This window comes from Aulostomus chinensis, chromosome 21, assembly GCF_037954235.1.
Source record: "Aulostomus chinensis isolate RoL2024-O1b breed Wild chromosome 21, RoL_Achi_v1.0, whole genome shotgun sequence".
Lineage (NCBI taxonomy): Eukaryota > Metazoa > Chordata > Actinopteri > Syngnathiformes > Aulostomidae > Aulostomus > Aulostomus chinensis.
In genome coordinates this window covers 12,541,567-12,562,738 of record NC_141340.1, presented here as the reverse complement: position 1 = coordinate 12,562,738, position 21,172 = coordinate 12,541,567, and the positions used below count along the sequence as shown (strand labels likewise).

The following is a 21,172-nucleotide window of genomic DNA, read 5'->3' as shown; positions in this document are numbered from 1 at the left end:
TGACTGGATAATTCAGCCACCATCGGCCTCACGGACATTTTCATGCTTTGCCTTCAACAAGCAGCATCCAAATCCTCAAGACCACTCTCGGTTGTTCGCTGATAGATGGCTCTTATTTCCTCCACATGTGTAACTTTGTCTATACCTCCGTCTTATGTAAGCCAATGTAAACACATCTAATGCACGTTTCCTTTTTTGGACACATATCAACAGTTCTTTGACAATTATGACAGAAATGTTCATTTTATTATGATGATGCTGCTCTCCCTGCCTTTGGCTTCCCATTTATGTGCATGGATTTAAATGACATTACCTCTCATGTAAACACCTAACCAACTGGGACAGGTTATGCCAAAGATGCTGCTTCATATGTCCAATGAAATCCCCAGAATATTCATGTGATGCTCTTCCAGTGAGACCGTGTGTGGTGGAATTTGTTTATGACAGTAATGAAACTGACACATTGCCATATTTAGATACAACCCGACCCTCGTCCACTCCATGACAGAAGGGTTATATCTCAGCTCACCTTTCAGTGAACTGCCATTAAAATCCTTAGCAGGTTTCTGTATATCTGCCTTTTCAATGCACCATGGTTATGGAGGAATGTGCAGTAATGGCTCCATATATTACTTTCCTCTGTCTCCCTCCCATCTATTGTCCTCAACTCTACCTATAACTTTTCCAATCTTTGCCTTCTGTTCCATGTCATTTGAACCCACCGGCGGTCTAACGAGTTGATGATACCCACGCACCACTGTTGAATCGGTTCATTTTTTTTTATCTCTTTCTCCCAAGTTTCTCAGCTACCCTCCACCTCCTCACTTTTGCGTTCATCTATCACCTTTACCATAACTACTTTGCTCTTTCTGTCCTTCTTTCATCTCATCCTAGCTTGCTATCTCATCTCTGGCCTTCCCGGTAGCAACAGTCTTGTCACTCCCTCTTCTGTTCAACTCATCCATCCTCTCTTATTCTTCTGCATTTCCATTTTTTCAGCTTCCTTTCACCTTCCTCGAAAACCATCACCTACATTTAGTTGGGTCTTTTATTTCTTTCCCTCCTTTACACTCTGATCTTGTTCTAAGTGTCACTATCCCTTGGTCAGTCTTTATATTTCCTGCTGCATGTTTACTTATCACTTCTATCCCACCCCTCACACAAGTTCCCCTCCTCCCTTCCTCTCTACCTCCTCCTCCCCTCTTTTGATAGTGTTTTATCACCCCAGGGGAATGGCTTTGCTGCTACGAGTTTTTGAGGTATTGACGTTGCCACTGATACGGGCCTGGTTATCTGTCAAGGCCGGGGCTGGAGTGTAATGGCTCTGTAATTGGATAAGATATAGGATTTTTGTCAAGGGGGGGATACATCACAAACTGCCTCACCCTCTATTTTATCATATGACTATCATCTCTCATGCCTTTTCCACTATGCTTAATACTCTTCTACCACTCTCTTGTGATTTCTCGGTCTTCTCACACTTTGTCCCCATGTTCCTTCTTTCTCTCTGTCATTTCAAATCAAATTCTCTCCTTCACACAGGCCTTCAACCTGTCACTTTCTTATCTCTATGTGTCCTTTGCAAAGATCCATCACCAGGAATCAAAATAGACGGCCGTGACATGACCAGTTTGCAGTCCAACACCCATTCTTCCCGATAATCATTTCAGAGTTGCACAGTTGCATTCTGTCACTGTGCTGGCTGTTGGTTTGCACTGATACATCTCTGGTGTTTAGTGTGAATGTGCATCGGTCAGTTTTATGCACTCCTGTGTATATTTTCATTTATTTCTCTCAGTGGTTTGACAGCTCTCACTGTAGCCCACATACAATGTTGGCTTTACACCTCCTATTTTTAAATGGCAGATGGAATCAGGTCGACGGGAACCTGTCCAGTATTATTCTTTTCCCGTCTGGCTAGCAGATTTCCTGGCTCGTGTTTTTCTGCACCATTTAACCTGAGGCTCATTTTAACCCACGAGGTCCAGGGGAGTTTGGCCCTGCCTCATGCCTGGAGATGTGAAAGGTGACAGCTTTTGGAGGATGCACGTGTGTTCGTCTGGCAGTGAAGGCTGAGCTGTTAGTTCTCTGGCTAGCACGAGGATGTGGACTGCAACTAAGAGGTTATGAAACACATGCATCACACATCTTTTCCAAAATTATGAAATAGGACAGACCCTTTTCTTTGACCCTGTTGGAGATTGTTCATTTTCTTTGAAATATTTATATTCCAACTTCCAAGCGCTCACATCTGCCCTGCATGTGAGCCTTCTACTTGAGAACAGCTTTTTGAATAAGTTTAGAAGGTATTTGACCTTACGCTGTGTGCAACAGGTGAAGAAAAACCAAATACTTTCTCAAGAAGTGGAAATAAGTGGTAATATTTATCTTTCAGGATGAAAAGGGTTTTCATTTTGACCTAGAGGGGCATGACCATCCGAAACATAGCCTTTGGGGGATCGGCCAATCAATCACTTACACCCGGCTTTGAATGTCTATTAAAACATAACTGTCAAAACAAAAAAAAAATGTCTTATAAAATTGTGTTACACAGAAGACTAATCGTTTTCACTTTGAGTTTTTCACAAATTTCCACAAAAAAAGGCTGGTATTGTTTTCAAGCTATCACAGGTAAAGTATCAATTTGGCATAAACTGCAATCTGGATGAGATTTCACAGCATGAATGCATCCCATAATTATCTGGACTTCTTATTGCAGTTGGATCCCTAACAATACTCATGTAAATGTGATCATTAAATTTCTGAATTGAAAGATACTTGATATCTCTATGTTCTGAAATAATTCAGTCAACAATCTGTACATACAGTTTATTATTATTCGACGATACTGTATGTTCCCTGCTCTCTCACAGCTCTACAGTAGATCCACTCATTTGTCCCCGGAAATGTATTTACTTGGGGGAAGAAAAAAAAAAGTACTCAGATAACTGGTCATAAATTTAAACTAGAAACAGATTAAATCCATAATACATTTTAAACATCTAATTTTCTCTCCTTTTTTCTTTTTTCTTCCCTCACCACTTCAATTCAGATGCAGTGACTGCATTTGTATTGACTTTAGTACCCCGGTTGTGATCAGGTATAGGTATATTCATGTCAACTTCATATCCTGATTTCACAAACCCTGATTATGTGATAGGCCTGATAATGCTGGCTTGTGTACATCAAAATATATGCATCTTATCCTTGTTTCTGGCCTCTGCTGAATACCTGTACAGACGCATCTTCAGCCAAGTGATGTAACAGAAGCAGACTACTATTGTTCCATTTAAATGCTTCAACTTTCGTAAGTGGATGCCCTGCTCAAAATTAGGCCATGAATAATAGTGGCAGTTACTTTCATTTCCTATTGCTGGAAATAAGCTGGATGAACCAAACATGCATCATTTTACAATTAATAGTGAAAAAAAAAAAACTACAGCAAAAACCCCACTATAAGTCAAATCCTGCACACATAGCATCCACTAAGTGTTTATCATGTGTTACCAGTATATGAAAAACTACATTTCTCAGTGTGCCATTTAAACATCATTCTCAGAAGTTCATAATAAATACCTAAGTCCACGTAAACACAGTCCCAAATTCTCCACCCCTCTCCCTCTGGCTCTTCATCCTTTATCCTCTTTCTCTCCCCCTCATCATCCCCTGCCTCCTCTCACTGCTCCTCTGGATTTCTTCTATCCTTTCCTCCTCACTCAGTAGCGGAGAGCAGTATTCGGCTCACTCTGGTTTCACTGTCAGGCCAGCTGAGGCGACGCTTTCCAACAGGATTTGTGCTGCACTCGCCACGGGGGTTCAGTGCACTGTTTGAAGGAGCCGTAGCGTGCAGAGCAGTTGAAGCGAGCAAGAGGGTGCTACTACTGCATCATCAGAATGACTAAGGGAAAATTACACAAAGTTGAAGACAAATTTGAATAATTTTTAACCATGTTTATGTTTACTATGAGTAATCACAGAACACTGACGAAAGATGCATGTCTCCCCCCCCCCCCCCCCCCCCCTTTTTAACCAAGCATGCTCTTACCCAGTTTGTTAAGCTCTCCTCTGTCATTCAGGTGCCTGTCTGGGAGGTGCTGGACACTGATAATTTATTATAACTCTGGCTTTAACCTTGTTACGACACATTCTCTTTTGTAAAATGTCATTATGGCAGTACCACGCTGCTTCTCTGCCTGTGTTGGAGCAGCGCTTCTCTGCCATTAACAGTAGCAACTCAGCTTGGTTGCAGTCGACAGCTCATAAGTCACAGAAGAGACTGTTTTGCTTTGGAAAACAAAGATGATTATATACTCTGATTTAAAATGCTCTATGTGACATACTCTGCATGAAAACGTAGCTCTAGCAACCTTTTCTGAGGGTGCACCTTACGTGAGAATATGTGGGCATTTTGTTGGGGTGGAACAAGGGAGGAACAAACAAAGAGACTGTTGATTTATTCTAAAACTTTCCCTTTTTAAATTTCTTTTCAGCTCCATGTACAATGTGTTGTATAAAATACACCAAATATAGAAGTCCTTTATTTCTGCAGGTTCTGGTGGGTGGTCTCCTCTGGACAGTGACCATTACCAATGGCTACAGGTGGACCTGGGTACCAGAAAACAGATGACTGCCATAGCAACGCAGGGCCGCTATAGCAGCTCCGATTGGACGACACGGTACCGTCTCCTCTACAGTGACACAGGAAGGAACTGGAAAGCTTATCACCAGGACGGGAACATTTGGGTGAGCTGACAAGAAATCTTTATACTCTGTGTGTGTGTGTGTGTGTGTGTGTGTGTGTGTGTGTGTGTGTGTGTGTGTGTGTGTGTGTGTGTGTGAGTGTGTGTGTGTGTGTGAGTGTGAGTGAGTGAGTGTTTACTTTCTCAAAGGTTTCCAGTTCTCCAGCATTCACCCTGTTAAGATCAGTCTCAATAGAGGCAGAGACAGATTTTCAATCTATTCAAATTAAAACTCAGCAAACAAATGTTCCCTTTTATTAATGCACATCGCTAGGGCAACAAGTGGGCTCACTCAGCAAAAGAGCGTGTCCACAATTTTACCGCTAAAAACTCATTAGCGGCAATAACATTGAGAAGGATAATGCGAGAACTGCAGGGGAGCAGAAGCGCCCCCTGCTGTTGATTGCCCATTATGGATTGTGTTGTCTAGCTGTAGTGGAGTACATTTGTTTGGATCTCATTTACTGCATCAGGGTTGGGATTTTTCTTCGTCTATTTATTTTCAGAAAGCACAAAGAATAGACAGCAACTTCATTAGAACTGCATACTGTACCTTTCCAGCATACTTTACTTTTGAATGTTTTTTTCGTGTGACTGAAGATGATGTTTGTTGAGGTAGCTGTTGGTCACAGGCCAACGAAAATTAAATGACACTCCGCTGTTACAGAAGTCGTGCTATTATTATCAATTTTATTAAACTGCAACAGCTTTCTTTTCACCGTCACACAAACCCAGAAAATTGTTTCTGAGGTTTTAGCTGGATTAGATTGTTTTTGTGTTTTTTTTTTAACCAAAGATACCATTTCAGCCACAGTCAACTGATGATTCTGAATGGAAAAATACACATTGTTGGAACAAAATGTGGAAATAATCCATTAGCACTTCACTGATGTGGCCTCTCTCTGAATTTAATACCTATATTTAATATGTCCCATATTCTAAAACAATAGACCTAAATCACCGTTGTATCTGCGAGCACTTTAGCAGGGCATCTGACAATCCTTGATCATTAGCTAATGGTTTAATGGTCCACGCAATTCACCGTTTATGGTGGAGGGCTGCAGGTGATAACAGATGGACTTTCAGCTAGAGGGCAAGAGAAGAAAAGCCTTTGATAACAGGAACACCAAATCACACCAGCATAGAGGACAAATTGAGAGAGAAAAAAATCATAATTGAAGAAAAACTTTCCAGAATGGAAAATGGATGGAGCCAATAAATCTAATCTGCTGTGGAGTTTTTGTTTAAAATACATCACATAATTTGAAAATGTCAGTGGAGCATAGAAACCTATGCACAGGCCTGGAGTGGCAGAGAGACAAAAAAATACTAGGGCTTAGAGAGAAAAAAAAAGTGTTTTGAGGCTACAGTATATGAAGGGATCCCTCAATTTAGTTATTACATATTTTTGAGCAATTTCTATCTATTGGCCTCAAAATAATTAGATTGAGGGAACAAGCTTTTTAATGTGGCCTCAAATCCTTTTTTTTCTCACCAGCCGCTCCGGGGCTCTGTTAAATTTTTACTTCAGTGTAGTCAACGAATCATTTTGAAATGTGTATGTTGAAATTAATGATAATATTAAAATATGCTAAATGGAATAGGTTTAATGTACTTGTGCTGATAGTTGGTGAATTCTTTTACGTGTCTGTTTTAATGTTGATATTCTCACTAAAATAGTTGTTTTTAACCCTAACTGAAACATTTTCTTGCATGCAAAGAAAATACATTCTCAGATCTTTGGTTGCCACTCAAAAAATGTTTGTTTTTTGTTGTTTTCCCGCTTGTCAGTTGTACTTTTTTTTTTTTTTTAATGTTTTTAATACCACATTAAATCCAGAATAGGTTTTTCAACATTCACCATGGGTTGGCTCTTCCATTTATTTCTGACATTTTCATAATCTTAAGCAAGCTATTAAGTGGTGAGAAAATTAGTAAAAGTGTATTTAATGACCCATCCTTTCACCCTAGCTCAATTTCTTAGCACACCTCCGCAACCAAATATTTAAAAATGAATATTGGTGCTGTTATTTATTCATTTTTTTTTTTAAGGACGATGTAACAAAAGATTGTAAGCACTCCTGACAGAAAGAACAGAGAGGAAGAATCAGTTCCCTTCACTTTATTCTTGAAATACAAGCGGTGTGTGTTCTTCCTCTGCTGATCAATTTTTCATACTGGCTGTCAACAAGGAAGCTTGGGTATCAAGATCTAAGTTTTATATCATATGTAGCTCCATTTATGGAGTGTTATCATGTTCACATGTATGCAGTTTCCTTTTTTGTTCCCCTAAATAGCTTCATCATATTATTTTCTCTTTTAGGACTATTAGTAATGGTTGCAGTGACAAATAAGGACCTTTTACATTTGAAAGTAAATTAAGCAGTTGTTTGTGTGTGCTGCATCATCATTGTTTGCAAATTATTATTTATTCAGAAGTGTTTTTGTTCTGCCATTAACACTGATTTATTACCTTTAATTTTTCTGCAAATATTCCAAAATAAATTAATGGCTCTAGCGTATTTATTTATTTATTTATTTCTATTTTGCCAAGATGTATGACATATATATTGCTTTTTAATTTATTGCCAGAGTAATTCAAAATGTTGCATATGTAAACAAATCTAGAGCCAATATGTTTAAGCTGGGCATGTACCATCAATAATCCCCAGTGTAGCAACAAGCAAGACCAGAGTCATTTGTTTCCCTCTGTCTCTTGTCTTATTTAGAAGAGGCTATGAAATTGTGGATTATTTAAAAACACGCACACCCACTCAGAAATACATACATGCTAATGATCAAGATGACTCGGCGCAAGTTAACATATTTTGTATGCCTGTATTTAGAGGTAACAATGTTATGCTTAAGTAAAGTCTTTAAGTAAATCTCACACTTGGGAATTTTGAAGCGTTTAATTGTCTTAACAATCATGGTTGCTAAAAAAATTGGCTAAAGGAGCTTATAGATGTCTTGGACATTAAAGGTCATCACACCAAGAAGTGTGATGCTACATGGTGATGTTGAGGTCATGTGTCCGTGGCGCACACAAATGTTTCTTCAACCAGTCTTCACCTATTTCGGCGGTATTCTATTCGCTGAGTACTGCAACTTTTCCTACTTCAAAAAAGATTGCTAAAGTCCATACAACACAACTTCATGTTGTTGTAGCACTGGTGTGCAAATGAGTTGACAGCATAGCCTGTCATTAAGCTTTAGCAATGCTACTCCATTTGTTTGCTAGCTTCTGTTAGCATTACCTAGAGCCATAGCTTTCAAGTTCTTCAGGGCAGCAGGAGAAGGTGTTGGCTCATTGTTAGATCCATTATGAGAAATTAGGTTTGCTGTTTTCTGTTTTTTAGAACATTTAGAACTAGTACAGCAGCACCACTAAACTTCAAACTATCATTTTTACCACCTATATTTTCCAGGTACTGTTTGAGTTGGAGCAGACTCTTTGGAAACAGATCTAATGCCTGATGGCATAACTACAAAATAGAACAGGAAGTAACAAAAAAGTCCAGGCCAGATACTGTATCAAGAGATAAATGTGAATGTTGCTCAGCTTTTTCAGTACAATGGACTGGGTGTTTGTTGTGTGTCAGTCTTTTCATCCTGGAGATGAGCCTGTGTTGGCATGTTTCAGCCTTTTCAAACTGTATTTTTTTTTCAGCATTGGACACATTCCTTACTGTTCGGTGATGTTGGATGTGTGTTTTTGTGTGGGACAAGTAATGAGTAGTGAAGTTTAACCTCAAACTCTGGGCGCTAAGCCCACTCTCACACAAAAACAGATTCAGCATTATACTACTTCAATGAAAGGACACACTCTACACAACATGAGCTTGTCAACACTAGTGTCACTATTTTTGTGACTCACTGTGGAAGATATTTCTTTTAAACTTCAAGTCAAATTTATGGTAAGATAAAAAAACCAAAAACAAACCACAACTGAGATTTTAACCCATAAAGCCCCGGAACCATTTTTACCCCAAGGAAAATTATGTGGGGCAAAACTCAGGTTAAATAGAGCACATAGAACACTTAAAAAAAAAAAAAAAGATTCCAAATTTTATCACTGGGTGGCAAACATCTCAAAAGTGACTTCAGTGTCACTTCGGGCGTAAAATAGTTAAATCATATGTTAAACCTTAATCTTAAATTTTTTTTTCAATGAATCAGCCTGAGAATGTATTTGTCTTTTTATTTGTGTATCCTCAGATCAACATCCAACAACATAAATGCCATCTGAATAATGAAAAAAAAAAAACCTCTTTGTAGGTTTAGGCTTTGGCAAAATGGATGCTTATCTTAATGATTATGGAAGGAAATATTATCAATAACACTCTCCCTGCATTCCTCTTCACAGCACTGATCACTATTAATCCTTTTCTACTCTCTAATGGGGTGTCAAAGCTCACCAGGACCATAACATATTTAATTCCACAACGAATAACCTAAAAGCTCAACAAATTTTGTGGAATTTGTAACAGATTTGTTTTTGGACAATGTAGAAATAAAAGAATGAAAGCCAGAGCTTGAGCTACTGGTGGATTGCTTGTTTAGCAGAGGGGTTTGTGTGTGTAGCTAGGCAAAATGTTATGTTTTGAAACTGTTTCTCTCCTCAATGAAGCAGAGACACACATCACATTTTTCGCATAGGGTGCTGGTTGCATTGGTTTTGCAGATTCTGCAGCGGCCACACTTGGCACATTTCACAGGCCAGTGTGTAAACAGGCAATCCAGTGCCTGTTGGGCACCAAGCAACTACTTGGTGCCCAAAGGGTCTTATTGCAACCCATGAATAAAATTATATAACTGGTATTGGTTCAGTTAAGCTAGAATAAACAATATATCTAAATATAATTGAATCAGCCAAGTAAACTGATAAGATCATGATTAGTTTTCTAATTGTGACACATACAGTATATCACAACGATTTTTTCAACCATTTTTAGGCTGATTGCCCGATGTGACATTTGTGTTGCACCAATATTTACTTGATCATTTTATACAAAATTCTTCAAGAAATGTGTAAACAATGGTTTATTTTTGACAAACAGCATGGTATTTAAACATTGCAATCCTTGAATTGGATAAAACTTACCTTTTAGTCTCATAAAGATCTAGATTCAACTAGGCTAGCCAGCAGGATTTGCAACATGCAACTTTCATTCAGGTTCAGTCGGTTGGTATGGTACCACAAGCTCCTCCCGCTGGTCACATATCATAAAAGCGCTTTAGGTGTTGCTCTGGGACTTCATGAGTGAAAAATCAAGATTTAGCTTAACATGGAACCATACAGAATGTTCATAGGGCGTGAGACAACCATGTCACTGTGGGTCCTTAATTTAATTTAAAGATACCCAAAATTTCCCATAATGAGCAATCACTTTGTGACAGTGACAATTAGGCCTGGGCGCTGTATTGATTTTTATCTATTAATTCAAGTTTTTTTTTGCTGCAGACAATTTAAAAAATACAAAATTCGAGTGTTTACTCTTCTTGCTATGGCAAATCTTTTGTCCCCCAGGAGCATCTAGAGCTTACCCCTCACCCCTCCCCCTTGTTTCCTGTGTAAGCATAGCAGCAACATGGCTAACGAGAGCGAGAAGTTTGTTTCTAAGAAAGGAGTCGTGTCGTCAGTGGTTTGGAACTGGTTTGGGTTTGCGGTGACAGACGTTGAACAAGTGACTGCACACTGCAAAGTTTGTCTGAAGCCCATTGCAGCAAAAGGCAGCAGCACAACAAACTTATTTCAGCATCTAAAACAGAGGCATCCAGCCTTGTGGGAGGAATGCCATTCTTTGCGAGGGGAACAGGACCGCTATAACCAACAAACTCCCACTAAGAAACAGCTTAGTGTGGTGAAATCATTTAGCCACGGGACCACATATGATAAGAAAGGGGCACGATGGAGAGCAATCACTGAAGCGGTCGCTTTGCACATCGCTAAAGATATGGTATCCATATATCCAGTGGTTAGTTAAGTTTTTGATCAAATAAAAGCAGAACTTGTTTTTAGTTCTCTCTGTCCTTTGTACTTCTTGTTTTCTTAAAAGGAAATCGGAAAAAATCGTGTATCAAATTTTTAATGAAAAAATCATAGATTTTATTTTTAGTCCGTATCGCCCAGTCCTACTGACAATGACAATCTGCCTCATAACTGGCAGAAATATCAGCCTCAGCTGGACTTTGCATTGTGAGAAATGATGTTGTACTGTCTACTCAGTTGAGTTTGGCATTCATATCATAAATGAAAGACCAATTGCTATATCCACACAATAGTTAAGAGGAGGTTTGTACTCCTAATTCAGAATATATCTCTAATGCAACAGTCTTTTAAATAGGGAAACACACTGTGCAGGGTTACAGAAAACAGTAAGAAAAACTGAGTTGGTGAAAAAATAAATACATGAAGAAACAGTTTGAAACAAATCTCAGGGGGTATTTTATGATTATTTGTTTGACTGTTTGTCAGCCAACTTCTCTCTGGCAATGATTAAATAATAGTAATTATCTCTCGTACTCCTCTGGAAGTCTTCGCTCATGAAATACTGGCACGTGCAAAAATTACAGTCTTGTGTTTTCTCAATGAAAAGTGCCTTGTGATCATCTTAATGATTTTGTCACTTTATGTGTCCGAATTTGTTTATGCAGTTAGCGCCTCTTTGATTTTGCACTTTGCTGCATATCTTCAAAGGGGGATTAAAATATAAAATTGCTGCATATTCTGTTGAAGCACATGCCACAAAATAAAGAAACCTTGTCTGTGTGATTGCATATTGAAACCTAATTGAACATTTTAAATAACATTTACTTCCATACACTTGTTTATCAAAGCTTTTGTTCACATGCCAGTAGACCATCTCTTGTAATGTCAGATTGTTCGTTCATACAGACGAGATGCAGGTCAGCTGACAGTAATATATGGATCCAATAAACCAGAACAGCCAAGGCCACAATTCTTGAGCTGATGTTAGATCAAACCAGGACATATTAATAAAGGTTATTCAACATACAGATGAATTATAGTCCTGTATGTGGTTTTTGGACTTTGGGGAATTTGTTAAGATGTTATAAGTTCAATTCTGTATTTGTGTTTCATAGTATATAAATCCATTTTTTTATGTGATAGATGGGGGCAATTGATACTGTTCACACTTATAAAAATTTTAAAAATGGAAGGCTATGGGATGTCACATGACACAAAGAAAACTAAAAATGCATAGCAATGACACGCAAAATGTCCTTAATAGTGACTTATTTTGTCTTCACCTGTTCTGTATATGAAGAGTGCCATGATGGTGCTTATTTGATACTATATATACTTCAACAGAGCAGTTATCCCTGCAAACAAATGAAAGAAAAAAACAATGCTTTTACTGTAAATTGGCTTTAGATGAGCAAAGGCACAGGACCCAAATACTGTCTCAAGCATCTGTGTTTGGAAACACATTACTAGCCTTGTTATCTTGTCAGCTGGCCTGTGATCCATTTTGGCTCATGGTTGAAAAAACAGGGGCAGAAGGCAAGTGAATAATAGTTACCCAGAAGCTCTCAGCATGGCCCACATACTGACCTGTACACAATCTTCTCTGCAGTCAGTGTCTGCAGAATTGTGTGAGTTGTAGTCCACAGCTGCAGAGGTTGCTGCTGTGGACTACAACTAGAGAAGACGACTGACAAGCCTGACAGCTTGGAAAGCTCTACGGCTGTTAGTATTTGATTGAATATGCGGCGATGTCGGGTCAGGACAACACCTTCCAGTTATGATGACAGGGAATATTTTTTAGGTTTCACATCGACCAAAATACCAACAAAATATCTACAAGGGACGTAAAGTGACGATGCCTGTATTCCTACACATAGCCACAGCCATATCTGGCTCATACTACCCCAAAGTAAAAGAACTGAACTTTCCCGTTTGGTCAACACCAGAGTATTGTGGCCAAAACCTAACATCTATAAGATTTCAAAGTAAAATTTAAACTTGAGACTACATTTACTGTATTCAAACAACAATAGTCTTGTTTAGCTGCTGTTGTGTATGAATAATTTCCACACACTCAGTTCAATCTATCTTCCCCCCCCATTGTGATGTATCCACAACCCATCCATCCATCCATTTTCTTCCGCTTATCCTTTTAAGGGTTGTGGGGGTGGAGCCTATCCCGGCGGCTTTTGGGCAAGAGGCGGGGTTCACCCTGGACCAGTCCATCACAGGACCAACACATGTAGACAGAAGACAGACAACCATTCACACTCACTGTCACACCTACAGTCAATTTAGAGTATCAATCAGCCTCGTCCCCTCTTGATGTCTTTGGACTGTGGGAGGAAGCTGGAGTACCAGAGAGAACCCACACAGGAACAGGGAGAACATGGAGACTCCACACAGAAAGATCCTGTGCTGGAGCCGGGGCTCGAACCTGGAACCTTCTTGCTGTCAGGCAACAGTGCTGACCACTGCACCACCGTGCCGCCAGGCAAAAAACACTAAACAGAAAAAGAACAATGAAGGAAGTAATTATATGAGAAAATAGATTTGCATCCAAGTAGGAAATAAATAATAACCGAGTTTAACAGAAAGCTCAAATTTAAATTTGCAGGGAAAAAACCCCCCGATTTGTTAGCTGTGAATCATACAAAGGTACTCTATTTGAGTCAATGGTCCCCTTTGACACTCCACGTAGCCTTAGTCCAATGACCATCGCCGCTCTCTTTCTCCTGGCCAGTCACTTTTTCTCCGTTTCTGCAGGTCAGGTGTCCCTCTGTGCTCTACTACCACGTCTCTCAGCACTAGCACATATCCTCGCTAGTCCAGCCACCCGCCTGTAAACCTTGGTCTGCTCTTCTGTGTTCTCCTCCAGTCCGTGACCCTGACAGACAGAACAGAACAGCAGCAGTTGACACTAAAACATGAAACCTTCAGAAATAGAGCTCGGAAATCATATAAAATCATTCCCCTTCCTCTGTTCACCTCCTAAAAGATGTGATCACAGTTGTTAGGAGCAACAGTGGTGAAAGACGCAGGTCATTCGTCAAGTGCATATTTGGCAGAAAACGTCTGTACTTGATCATGTTTATGAAGGTAAAGAATCATTTACCTTAAATTCTTTCAAAATGACCTTATAAACGACAACAACAAAAGGATAAAGAACCATTCAGTGTGTGCTTGTGGTTATTACATAAAGGCACTTGATGTATTTTTGACATAAGTGGTGTTCTTGCAGTTGTCACATGAAGCATTGGTAGGGTTTGAATAAAAATCATTACAACTGATGTCACAGTTGACATAAATAATGAAAGATTCTATAAAATACCAGTCTATGGAGAGCGTTTGGGAACAAAAACGTGTCCTCAAAAGTTGTTTATTCGGCAAGAAAAGTGACACATTGGCGCTTAAATCTCATCTGACTTTAGGGTCAAATCATAGTCCGAACTTTTAAACTAGACTGTACCACTGTGCCGCTGTACCCACAACCCAATATACATATTCTGCCTGCTTAGTTGAGTCATGCTGCTAAACACAGTCACAATGAAAATTCGTCTTTTCCACATTGTCTCATCTCAGTAGAGCATCATCTAGCTAAACTGTTAAACTTTGCTCCCCTGAATTTGACGAAGCAGTACCCTGTCCAGTTCTTGCTCTCTAGGGAGAACACCAGCCAGGAGCTCATAAGCATACCCTACACAGGGGGCAACTCCAGCTCACCTCAAGGATTTTGGTCCTAGAGCTGATGCTGTGTATGGTACTCCTCCTTTCCCATCAGAGAGTTGACAAGCTGAGTCCCCTGAGCCAGTTTCCATGCCAGTGGTCAGTGCAGTGCTGTCCCTGACTTTGCCCAATGCACCTGATCTCTTCATCTGCAGGGGGCCAGGCCACAGTGGCAGCACCTTAATTTTTCTTTGCACTGCTGGACTTGGCTCCAGGAGGGTGACCCGGTTTCCACCTCCTGTGCAAGGTTTTAGAATTAGTCTAGAGCCTCACCTGGGACGTCTTTGCTATGAGAGACCCCATCAGCGGCTGTTGCTCCCAGGATCATAGGGACAAGAAAATCCCTTCACAGTGTCAAGGTGATGATTCTTTTTAAGTTATTTTTGTTTGTTTTGTTTGAACGTGTTCCTCTCAGCCAGTGTGTGTGCTCTCATGTTGCTTCCATATCCAGTTTGGCCCTGGTTCCAAAGGGTGGTAGTGTTGGACTTACCAGACCTGTTTGGCCATCAAGGTTGTAACTTTTCTATCATATATTTATTTTCAACTGCTTATCTGGGCAGGGGTTGCAGAGGTAGCAGCTGTAGCAGGGACCCCCAAACTCCCAACCTTCCCCTCCCCTGGCTACATTGACCAGCTCTGACTGGAGGATCCCAGCCCAGCATGGAGGTATTGTCCCTGTACCTGGTCCTCAGTCTGTGCGGTGGCCTCCTCTTAACTGATTGTGCCCAGAAGTCATCCCTTGGGAGGCGCCTCAGTGGCTTTATAACCAGATGCCTGAACCAACTCAACTGACTCCTTTAGACACACAGGAGCAGCTGCTCTACTCAGAGTCCCGTATGGATGACTGAGCTTCTCACCAAAGAGAGATACCAGCCATCCTCCTGAGAAAACCCATTTCAGCCGCTTGTATCCATGGTTTTGTTCTTCCGGTCATCACCCAAATTTCATGACCTTAGTAGGAACAAAGAGCAATTCTTAGATCCAGAGCTTTGCCTTCTGCTTAGAAACAAATTTTTTTTCTAGTTTACAAATATTTTGTCCATGTTTCCTGTTTTATTTTGTCATGAACACCTCATCTTGCTTTGATCCTTGACTGCTCAATCTGCGCTTTCGTTAGTAGCAGTCACAGTGTTTAGGGATTTAGAGGAGAAATTCTATTAGAGCTGCACTAAAAGGAGGTGCAACTGTGATGGGCTAATGCTCTTCTTTTTCAAACAGGACTTGGGGATGTTTTGCTTCACTTCCTCCGCTGAAGGCTGCATATAAACTGAACCTAATGATTGTGAAATGTGCAACCTTGTGTGCAGGTGCAAGTGTGTTTATTTGCTTTCGTGTGTGTTCTCAAGAGGGCAAAGCTACTACCTTGTGCTTCTTCAGGTAAATGAATGGTGAAGCCTGAGTGTCTCAGTGGTAACAACTAATTCAGTTTCAAAGCTATGGAGCATGTGCTGATAAATAATGCACCTGGATTTATGCATCAATGGACTATGCATCTCTGTCTCTCTTCCCACCTTCCTCAGCATGTCAGTCTGTTATTTATTTCACAATTTTTTGTTTTTTTGCCTCAGAATCCTCTCAGTTGCCTTTACAATCGAGGGAGAGTCCTGAAGAGTGTAAGACACAGTATGAGGGGACAGCAGCTGGAGGGGCAGACAATAGGAACTGTTGTTTGTGTGTGGTTGTTGTACCTGTAGGATGCCATTGATAGTGGCTTTGAGAGCCTGAGTGAAAGACATACCCCCCATGCATTCTTTCACTCATGTTCTTTCTTTTTTGTTCTTAGTTGATGGCTTGCTGTGAATCAGTGCACAAACAATTTGGATTGCTTGTTTCTCTGGGACATGAGATCCTGTTTTGTGCATGTGTTGTGATTTTGGCATCACCACTGAACGCTGTTTGTTTTGCATTATTTTATGATTTTATTGTGAAAGTTTGATCATCAGTTAAACAAACCACACAAGCTGCAGGTTGACTGGGAGTAATCTATATAAATAGATTCTAAATATGAATACAGAATCTGTGGGCAGAAAGGAAATTTTGGGATAGGAAAGCTTTTGCCCTGCAACGGACTGGTGACCCATCCAGGGTGAACCCCGCCACTCACCTGAAGGCAGCTGTGACAGGCTGTAGCCCCCCACAACCCTTAACAGGATAAGCGGTAGAAAATGGATAAATGGAGAGATGGAAAGCTTTTGGTTTCCATTTCAGTAGATTTGCCACTCACATTTGATTGGGCCTCACTTGGATCCACATGAACAATCCTTGTGGAGTGCAAATCAGACGGAACACAGCAGCCAATATACAGGGTCAAAAAAATGGCCGTAGACCCACAATGTAACAAAACCGTTGTTGTGGATGGAAACTGTGAACTGATTGTAAACTTTTTGAAACAACCGCTTGTATTTGATGTCTTTCAACCCTATGCAACTGTCTCAAGTTGCTGTATGACTGTCAACAATGAGTTAAGAACAGAACAAAGGAAGAATTGAACTGGATTTGCCCCGTGTACTCTGGAAATCATAAAAATCTCAGTCCGTATTCCCAGATAGGGAGGGATGTTACGATCAGCACCACTCTCGTTTTTGGTTTGATTGAATTCAATCGGTACATACATCAACAGTTCTGTCGCTATCATGCTTATATTTATCTGGCAAATGTGGAGGCTCCTCAAATTAATCTTACTGTCGAATTTTTTGTATTATTATTATTTCTATGTTTGAATTATTGTTTAAAGAAATCATATAAACTTCCCTTAGGATGAGTTTTATTCAAAATGAAACCTCTGAAATCAAAGGAATGTTTACAGGGTAGGAAAATAAGACCCGGCAATGATAGATTCCCATTTGGCGCATAAATCTTTGAAGGCTATCCGCCACTCTGGTGGGTGTACCAAAATGAGTCTGTGCTGCCTGCTGGTGTCATTTATGGGCACTGTACTGGATATAAAGTGCAAACTTTCAGTTGCTGATGGATTTTAGCCACAAATTAAACAACCTTTGACTTCAGATATATTCACAAGGAATAAGAAAACCTTTTAAACAAACACCCACTGACAAATGGAGGTTTGCAGATAAACAAGTTCTAAGAGGCTGCTGGAGTACAAATCTGGTAATGCCTTGTTTAGTGTGTCAACAATGAAATGTTCTGAAATTAATGTAGTAATTTATTATTTTGGCTGGTAAAAAATGTGCTTGGCCAATGGATTTTCTCATCTACCAGTCCCCCTTGGCTGCTGAGTTAATTTTGGACATGATGTTTGTGAGAGTGGGAGAGAGAACGAAGTGCTGGCGCTGCTTTTAATCACCAGTAAGAGAAAGAGAGTTATTATATAAACAGTAGTATCTCTACTGTGATTAGAGCTTTGCAATGTAGCCAAATACCACATCCAGTTCATTTGTTAAAGGGATAGTTCAGGTTTTTTTGAAGCTGAGTCTTATTTGCTACTTACTAATGGTGATGCTGATTAGTGGAGTTCTTGCTCAGAAGAATCCTCGCTGTTCCTCCTAATAGCTCTGGAAGGTTGAGCAATAACCACACGCAGGGTCACAGGGGGTCACGTTCCTGCATTTACATGCTGACTGAGGCTCACTGAAATTTCCCAGCCAATCATCTATGAAGACCTGGGTGCTAAATCTACATGGTGCTTCACAACAACTGCTCTAACATAGAAGTAGTCATAATAGACCATGACTCCCACTGACCATTTTATGAACTACACCTCCTGTACAATGTAATGCAGTCCATAACAACCACCTCTTTATGTTTTATTATTGACGTTGACGTGGGAGGGTTTTGCTCTCCTTGTGTATGTAAATGAGGTGATAATCAGTACGATGTAACTCAGGTAACCTCAATAATACACATGTATCTAATTTAGATTAATATCTCTCTAAAAAAAGCGCTGGTCAGACCTGAACATTATCTAAATGCAGAACTCTTAATGTAGATGTCACAATCCCTCTATGAAATTTGCTTATTTTTTGTTTTGGTCTTTCGATATTGGACTCTTTACTTTTCATTATCATGGAATATTTATTGTGTCGCTCCTTGTTTTCCTTGGGTCTGTTTGCCTCCTTGTGTTTTTGATCATCCTTAGTTCCTGTTTTATTTTGACATGTACCTGTGTCCTTTTGTGTTACTTCCCGCTTTTGTGCTTTCCCTCCTGTTTACTATTATCACCCATCTCTCAGCGTCTTCCTTGCCCTCGTGTTCTGTCACTTGTTTCTTGTGCGATTATTTCAGTTTGTTTTTTTTCTTCTCAGTCTCTGTCAGATCCTATGTCATTATCCCTCTTATTCATCATTATATGTAGTCCTTGTCCTTGTTGTTGCTGTTGCTAACCTGCATGGTTACCCGTTTGCTTCGTAATGTTTCATTAATTTCTCCTTTTAATGTTTTTATTTCAACAAATAATCATCAAGCTCTTACATTCATCTCTTTCTCCTCACCTCCCTGGCAGTGGCGAGAGTCGGGACAGTGCTGAAACCACCATATGTCTGGATCTCTTTCAAAAACTATTGGAATAATGTCATCTCTTTCTTTTTGTTAAAGAAAAATCAATGTTAACAGAAATTGACAGTAAATGAAGGGCTATTCCCTTAAAATTAAGGGTTTGTATGGAATGCAGCAGAGAATAAACTGTATAAGGAATGCATGACTTCAACTTCCCCACTAACTAAGCTTTTTCTTTGTTCTTTTACGTGTTCAACATGGTGCACTTTAATGTCCACAACATCCTGTGTAGCAACCACCGAAAATATTAGTTCAGATATCGTAATTGTTTCCAGGACACTATGTAATGTGTCACGTCACAGAAATAGATGATCCATATCACCAAAAACACCAACTGATGCCAGCTGACAAGATGTACTGGGGAAAGGGATCAGAGACTTTTACATCAGAGGAAATGAGGTGCACTAATTAGATATTAATGTTCATGATCTTAAAGAGGTTGAGCATTCTGTTGGGTGTGTGTATTTACAGATACCAGTCACCTGTTTTGATCCTGACTCATACTGACCCAGCACCATAAACTGCTTAATACGGAGATCAGGCCCTTGGCTATTGTAAATGAAATATTCAGCCAACATTTAAGTCTTATATTTTTTAATTTAACTAATCAGATCACAGAGGGACACATGCAGTCATGGAAATTACTTTTCATGGCCTCGTTTTTTTTTTTTTTTTCATCTGCTTGATATCTCTTCTGACATTCAACGCTGTATCTTGAGCTTCTGCAGTGACTTAGCAGGACTTGAACGCCAGCCTCTTTAATATCGCTTCATTCCAGATAAGAGCTGTGAGGAAATTTAAAAATGCTGAGTGTGAATAACAAGGATGATGAATTTAAATGGAGAGGACACTCCCCAGTGGATCGTGGACATCTTGTGTGGTGCCAGTAATGAACACCAACATTACACTTATTTGACAAGATATGACGAGTCTCGCTGCAGTGGCTGTTTCTCACTAATAGTTCATAAATGGTGTCTTAATAACCTCACTCTTTATCATTCGGCCCATGCGACTCTTGGTTCTAAGTCACAGATGCATCTGTCGGACTCTTCATAATGAACATGCCGTGTCTCCAAATGGCTCTTACGGGTCTTAAGACTAATGTCAAAGCGGTAAAGGAGTAGGTGGTGTGATGACCAAAGAGAGGTCAAACATGGATGATTATGAAAATGCTTACCCCCTCAAACTTTAATGAGTTCCAAATGTGTTCTCTGACAGATGCGCTAGCGACTTGTGTGATCAGACATGGTGACAAATATTAACAGCCTCACAAATGTTTTTTTTAAAAGGCTTGCTCCGTGTGTGCTGTCTGTCCCCTCTATCTTGTCTGACTCTAAGGTTTTGCAGAGTAATTTAGTTACGCAGGCTGGATGGGGCAGTGCAGACGATGCCGTAAAGTCAAAGTGGTTGTTAGGAGATTGTTGTTCATTGCAATGCTATAATTACTGTTGGCACTAAGTGTTCTGATTTGTTTCCTCATTCCCCCCAAATAACGTGCGTGAAGGAAAGCCTTCAGTTGTCTCTATCTGTTCATCATGGGCTATTTTGAAGCTCTGTTGAGCAGGTGAGAGCGTTTTAATTTTAGAAAGAAAATGGATGTCCCAGAGGAAGAGGACATCTTTACTGTCGCATGTATGTTGAGATTTACACAGCTAAATTTGTCCCTGGTCCTTGGGCAGGAGCAAATAAGGGAGTATTAATCTACTGTCATGTAGATGTTTTAATGGTGGGTAAAACACGAGCACCAATTGCAGAGAGAACATACAAACTCCACACAGCAAGGATCTATGGCGGCTGAGGCTCAGATCTGGAACCTTCTTGCCAACTGATGTCACTCCAAAAAAAAAAGAAAAAAAGTTAGCACATTTCCAATTGTATGAAGAAAAAAAAAACAAATATATGATCTGTGCATGAGGGATCTCCAACACAATGCAGGGCATTAGGCATGAAAATATGATTTGTGCTGGCTCGGACCTAGCAATGAAGCCTGCACTTGACTGAGCGCCAGCTTGCGCCATGTTTAGAGTAAGTACCAAAGTCTCTTGTGTCACGTGATAATGGTGTCATGACAGGTTTTATGCATCATCGACAATCAGCTACACCAAAGAGATGCGTGCTGTGGAAATCAAACTCTTTTTCCCCAACGTGGGTGTATTGTGGAGAGGCATTACATTTAGTATTTTCTCTTGTTTTCTTGGCACTG

General features: G+C 40.0%; 1 protein-coding gene across 3 annotated transcripts in view; it reads left to right on the top strand.

Annotated features, from left to right (window-relative positions):
- Positions 1–21,172, top strand: part of cntnap2a (contactin associated protein 2a) — a 383,275-nt gene that overhangs the window by 184,780 nt on the left and 177,323 nt on the right. For 2 of the 3 annotated variants that reach the window (XM_086191985.1, XM_086191984.1), the window contains one exon: positions 4,550–4,743. In XM_086191985.1, coding sequence (XP_086048111.1) covers positions 4,550–4,743 — 194 coding nt within the window. Of the gene's footprint in view, positions 1–1,982; positions 2,124–4,549; positions 4,744–21,172 lie in introns of all 3 variants that reach the window. The other variant, XM_086191987.1, reaches the window with a different exon arrangement.